The sequence below is a fragment of the Vipera ursinii genome (assembly GCF_947247035.1).
Source record: "Vipera ursinii genome assembly, chromosome: 2".
Lineage (NCBI taxonomy): Eukaryota > Metazoa > Chordata > Lepidosauria > Squamata > Viperidae > Vipera > Vipera ursinii.
The window spans coordinates 118,717,870-118,724,677 of record NC_139513.1 but is presented as its reverse complement, the minus strand read 5'-3'; the positions used below and the strand labels follow the sequence as shown (position 1 = coordinate 118,724,677).

The window sequence follows — 6,808 nt, the reverse complement described above, 5'->3', positions numbered from 1 at the left end:
TTCCAAGCAAGGTGTTCTTTTTTTTGTGTAAAACTATAGTGCTCGGGTTTGATAAATTCAATGTTGATAGATATTGAGGGAGTCTTTTAGGCATTGCTCCAACGACTCCAATCACAATTGGCATAACAACAAATTTCTTTTTCCATAAGCGTTTGATCTGCCAGTCCCGGTTTTTGTACACTTTTCCAATTGTTTTTCCTCAATCCTAGCATCAATAGTGCTAGTGCTAGTGACATCAATAAACCAGACTTTCTTCCTTTTCAGTAACTGTTTTATATCAAGCATGTTATGAAGAAGATGCATGTCTGTTTGGATCTTAAAAGTCCCATAAAATTTTAACCTGGTCATTTTCCAAAACCTTCTCCATTTAATGGTCCCCAACGTTTTTACTATAACTTCTGGCAAAAGTTTCCAATAAATAATTTAAAACCCTGCTTGTAGTCACTTTGTGAAATTTTGCTTCAGCCACTGGTCAGTTGTTTCATCCTTTTCAACAGAAAGACAATATTTAGTTGACAAAATTTAAGCAGCTAAAATAAAGCCTTCTGTTTCTTTTTTTAAATGCTCCTGATCCTAACCATGTGGTTTTTTTTTAAAAAAAAATCACTTTTCTTCAGTATCCTTCAAATATTGGCCATGTATTGGCTTGTCCTTCCAATTAACAAATTTATTTTCAATTTTTTTTCTATATTCAGCTTTCAGCTTCATTTTTCCCCCAAGAGCTTTCCTTCATTGACTTCTTTTAGCAAGGGTTCTTGGCTTTTCTTACAGCCAATGACTGCCAAATGTAGTCTTTATTATTATTATGCTTGGTCCCATAGTGAACCAAATGTTTAGACTGGATTTGGCATTTTTATCCATCCCTGGAGTCCTTACCACAGTCCTGAAATAGGCAAAGATTGTTTGGTGATGTTAAAGGTGGTATTGCCCAAGGCGCCTATTACTATTATTACTATTATTATTACTGTTTGTAGTACTATTAAAGTACTATTTATTATTTTCATAAAACAAAATATTTGAAGCTTAATGAACAATAAGAAATTTCATGAATTGAAGAGTTTGGGGGACTCTGACCCACAGTAGTCCCCCCACTGCAGTACTGATAAAATAATCTCTTTTCAATTTTCAGACAAGGTAGAGAAACGCTGATTAAGTCTAGCGGGCACTTTCACATACATCCACACCCTACATCAACTGTATAGAAACTTGATCAACTCAGGGCTGTTGCAGGAGACAGTTTATATCCCGCACCACTTTTGCCAAAACCTCAATCAAGAGATTGGATTGTATACCCCACCCTAGTAATTTCTGGAAAAATCATGAACTCAGTGTAAAGATAGTCCTCAATGTACAATCACAACTGAGCCCAAAAGTTGTGTTGCTAAGCAAGACATTAGTTCAGTGAATTTTGCCCCATTTGACAACCTTTCTTGCCAAAGTTGTTAGAATTATCTGTACTTCTTTGTATGGATCAGCATCAACAAAACGAAGCATTTGAACTATTGTTCTGCCCTGATTTGTAAACTTCTGTCTCTTGTTGAAAAGTAAAAGACAATTCAACCTCCCCTTGATATATATATATATATACACGGATTAAGCCCACTACATTCCACAGTTCTTCCTTATATGTGTTTACATATGCATGGATGTGTGTTTTCATTTGGAAGTTAAGTGCAGGCAGTGCCGAGTCAGACTACCAAATTGGTAAAATCTGGATTCCCCAAGGTTTTAAGAAAGAAGAAAACAACCAAGTCTTGAACATACGCAGCCAACTCCCAAAGGTTTGCAGGCCCAACAGAGCAAAATAAAAGCTGCTTACAAAAGCTAAATGCTCTTTGATTTTTTTTACTTCATCCTCCAAGTTGCTTGTGGCTGATTTCATGTTGCTTGTCTCATCCACTAAATCTTGTAAGAGGGACATAGCCTACAAAAGGAAGAGAGTGAGAAAGTGAAAGGTGAATTTGTTCACTCCTCAAAACAATTAAGGATGATCTCTAGTTTAGCCCTTGCCTTTCTTGTGTTTCTGAGGTTTGAAACCAAACAAACATACTATAGGTAGGAAATCTATGCTTAAATCTCACAAACTAATGTTATTTCAAAGCAGTTGGTAGGGGGCTGCAGTTAAAGAATGCTTTTCTTCTGCAACAAAAGAAAAAAAGGAAGTCAGGAAAACGCAGAATTTTATTCTTAAGGAAAAATGAATACATTCTCAGGAGGAATCTAGGTCTCTGCATTGATCATTCTTTGGAAATTAATGTGAGGCTACTGAAGGGATCAGAAAGTATTCCACCAAATGCTAGTTTAGAAGGAGAGGTCACAGCTTCCACTCCAGAATCAAAATAATTCTTAACCAAATAAGCCGAGAGAATATTCAGAGCAGCAACATATTTGAATTAAGTTTCCTGAGTTCCCTGTCAGTCAAAAGGGAATAAACACGAATAGCACTGGCCCTAGGGGAGAAAAGCGTGTTCCAATTTCTAGAACAGGCCATAGAGCAGACATGTCAAACACAAGGCCCGGGGGCCGGATCCGGCCAGCGAAGCGGTTTCATGTGGCCCATGAAGCCATCCTGGAAACAGTGAGGGAACGGCCCCCAATGCTTTGGCCCTGGCCCAGAGATCCTCCTCCTGCCAGAGACCCTCAGATCTGTCCCACTCCTGCCCAGGCCCCCATAGGCACCCTTGATGCGAACGATGTAGAGCTGGCCACGCCCACCCAGTAGGCCATACGCACTCCAGCCATGCCCACCCAGTAGGCCACGCCCACCCTGGCCATACCCACCCGGCCCCCTGAGGGCAACCGCAATGCTGATGCGGCCCTCAATGAAATTGAGTTTGACACCCCTGCCATAGAGGGAGAACAAGGAAGACACTGGCAGTTGAGACCAACACCATTCACTGAAGAAGAACACTTCCATCCAATGTAATCTTCAAATAGCCCCATCACACATTCTTTTTTTAAAAAAAAATCAGGAAATCTTGAGAAGGGAAAAAAAAGATGCCTTGAGAAATCAATGTAGTTAAAATAAAAAGATTCCACAAAATGTTCATTTAAAAAAAGCATTTCTATTCCATTTTCATATATTTCATAGTACACAGTATATCATCTCCCTGATGATCATCCATGTCTGGCTCTGCCCTTCCTTTATCGCCATATCATAGATTTGATGCAACTAACTCTACTTTAAAAATTACGTTAAAAAAAAATCTAACCATGTTTAGATGCCGATTCCAGTCTACCGTTACTTTTTTATCTGTGGTGGAAGAAATTTAGGCACAGGAAGACACAACTGCTTCTGAAGAAGAGTTAATGCCCAGAATGCTAGCCAGAAACTCTCAAATCTTAGCTCAATGCTTAGTGGCTGCATTGCTTTAACCTTGCTTTATTAAAGCTCCCATTACTGGCTAATTTGCACAGCCATGATCCATGCTTTAAAAGCCAGAGAGGAAATGTTCATATAACACATCTTAAACCAAGCACACCACAAGATAATTTAATGTGATGTATAAACCCAGGTCCTCCTCCTTCCTCTTCTTTGGCCAAATGGTACTTTATTGCCAGTGCTTGCCATGATCCACATCTTATCAGGGTCCCAATAGCTGTTTCGGGAGTTTTTGGGTTGCTGCTATTTCTACCATCCAAGCAGTGAGAAGAGTAAGGGGGGAAAAACGTCCTCATTCTCTTGGAGAGAGATTGGGCAACAATGCCCCTGTGGTGAGGAAGAATAGTTCTAGCATTAATATTACTAATACTAGAACTAGTATTACTGCAAATCTGTAAATAGTTATTAACCTCACTGGAGAGGAAAAAAACAATACACATATTCTTTTTCCATCCCAGCAAAAACAGTAACTCTGATGTTTCAAAACGTAGCAACTAGGAGAAAGATCAAGTACCAGCAATGGAAAACTCTGGGGTTATTTTAGATTTATTTTATATTTTAGAATAAACAGTAATACTAACAACACAACAGAGTTGGAAGGAACTTTGGAGGTTTTGAACCCCCTGCTCAAACAGGAGACGCTATACTATATTTATATTATATAAATAAACTATTTATCAAAACTATATATTTTATCAAAAACTATATATATTGACTATACATCACTGTTTTTTCAAAGGTGAGTTTCTGCTTTTTTAAATTAAATACTAAACATACAAGATTTTTTGCAAGATTTAGAAGCCCGCCTTCCCTTTGGATATATAGGTAAAGGTAAAGGTTCCCCTGCACATGCGTGCTAGTCGTTTCCGACTCTAGGGGCCGGTGCTCATCTCCATTTCAAAGCTGAAGAGCCAGCGCTTGTCTGAGGATGTCTCTGTGGTCATGTGGCCGGCATGACTAGACGCCAAAGGCGCACGGAACGCTGTTACCTTCCCACCGTAGTGGTCCCTATTTTTCTACTTGCATTTTTACGTGCTTTTGAACTGCTAGGTTGGCAGAAGCTGGGACAGGTAACAGGCGCTCACTCCGCTACGTGGCACTTGGGATTCGACCCGCCAAACTGCCGACCATCTGATCGACAAGCTCAGTGTCCTAACCCACTGAGCCACCACCTCCCTTGATATATACCCAGAGTTTAACCATTTTAAGAAACCATGCATTGGAAGAGTATTTTGCTATGCATTGGTTTTTTTAACCTTCCATACATGCCGAAGTGCTACTAACAAAATGTTACTTTGGAAGGCAAAGGGATTTACCCAGTTGGTATCCCTACTTCATACACAGGTCCATTTACTTGTTTACAATGGGAGAGCCACCTAGAGAGTTAGTCATAAATACTTCCAAAGTAAATGCTTCCAAAGAGTAATCACAGGTACTTTATTTGAAACATGCAGTAGGAGGAGGAAAGAGAAATATCACCCTTTTCTCTCCCTAAATAGTGTTTCTACATCACTGGAAAAAAAGATGTTTTGAAGGAAAGTTGGTTGCAGCCAGAACACCACACAGTACTATGGCATAGAGAGAGTATACCAGCCAAAGCAATGGCTTTGCACAGGAGGCTATCTAGTTTTCATTGTGAATGAATGAACCTTTATTATCAAAGTACAACATGTATACAGTGAGATTGGCTGAGCCTCCCTTCGTACCCCCCCACCCCAACTCACAGTGACAACAAACACACCATCTTGTTACATCATGTGAGCTAATTGCACAACACACCAGTCTCGCAAGTCAATCATACATAGAGTTATTTCCCATTCAGGAGCCTGACAGCCCATGGATAGAAGCTGTTCTTCAGTCTGTTGGTATAGCTGGCTATACATCTATATCTCCTACCTGACGGTAGGAGAGTAAAGAGGTACCGGCCAAGGTGTGAGTCGTCCCTGAGAATTTTCCTCACTCTTCCAAGTCAGCGAGCCCTGGCGATGTCAACCAGTGTGTCAGGGGCCAGCCCACAATGTTTTGTGCTGTGCTCACCATCTGTAATATCTTCCTATTCGCTGCTGTCAGGCCAGCATACCAAACCACAATACAGTGTGAGAGGACACTCTCTATAGTAGACCGGTAAAAGAAGGTCATTAGTCATTTTTCTACCCTGTTCTTCCACAAGACCCTGAGGAAGTGGAGTTTCTGTGGGCCTTTCTGGACACCTGGGTTGTATTGACTTTCCAGGTAAGATCTTCACAGAGGTACACTCCCAGGATTTTAAAGGAGGAGACTTTTTCCACACAGCCCCCCCACACCGATGTAAAGTGGGGCAGGTTCCTCTATTTTCCTCCTGAAATCTAGCACCATCTCCTTTGTCTTGCCGATGTTCAGGTGCAAATTGTTCTCTAAACACCATAAGGATAGTTTTTGTACCTCCCCCCTGTACACTGTTTCATCTCCACCTGTAATGAGACCCACTACAGTGGTATCATCTGCAAATTTAATGATCACAGTGGATGGGTCGGACAATACACAATTGTATGTGTACAGTGAATACAGGTAGGGGCTAAGCATGCAGCCCTGTGGCCAGCCCGTACAAAGCTTCAGTGGGGTGGATGAAACAGACCCGACCCTCACTGTTTGTAGCCGGTCCCTCAGAAAGTCTTTAATCCAAACGCAGATGGAGGCGGGGAAATTCAAGTCAGTCAGCTTTTCAAGAAGGATGCTCGGCAGAATAGTGTTGAAAGCCGAGCTATGGTCAATGAAAAGCATTATATATATTATAATTATTTTTTATTAATTATATTAATTATATTAATTTTTATTAATTATATTAATTATGTATATATAATTATATATATTATATATATTATATAGTCAATGAAAAGCAACTATGTTTCTCAAATGAGCCACCAAGACATGAATTAACGTTTAAAAACTAATTGTTTCATTAGTGAGCCAGGAAACTAGAAAATAATAAGCCAACACGTCTGGAGGACTAAAGGGAAGGTATTCTACTTTAATCTACAGTAGAGATAAGCAACCTGTGGCTTATCTAGTTAGATTGCAACTCCTATGATGTCTCATACCAGCCATGTGGGCTAGATCTAAAAAGATGAGGGTTTTTTTTAAAAAAACAACAACACAGATATAGTTACTGATAGCTTATGCTCTTGTCTAAAGGAAATAACCACATCTCTATCTACATCTAATGGGGAATTGGGAGATCACAAATCGTTTGAGGGGTTTTTCTCACTTCAATGCATTTGTTACCTAGGAGTCTGTTAACAATCAAAGCACCAAGCATCTTATTAAGAAATCAAGTGCAGGCATGCCTTTCCAGAACTTTGCTTGATACCACTGGACATAGTCTTTGCCATTCATTAATTCAATGTTCATGGAGCGAGGTTTTGCACTACTATGACCACCCAATTTGAA

General features: G+C 40.0%; 1 protein-coding gene across 1 annotated transcript in view; it reads right to left on the bottom strand.

Annotated features, from left to right (window-relative positions):
• Window positions 1-6,808, bottom strand: part of QRICH2 (glutamine rich 2) — a gene marked incomplete at its 5' end in the record, with an annotated part of 70,458 nt that overhangs the window by 59,275 nt on the left and 4,375 nt on the right. The window contains one exon of the mRNA XM_083353395.1: window positions 1,820-1,924. Within this exon, the coding sequence (XP_083209521.1) occupies window positions 1,820-1,924 (105 nt within the window). The remainder of the gene's footprint in view (window positions 1-1,819; window positions 1,925-6,808) is intronic.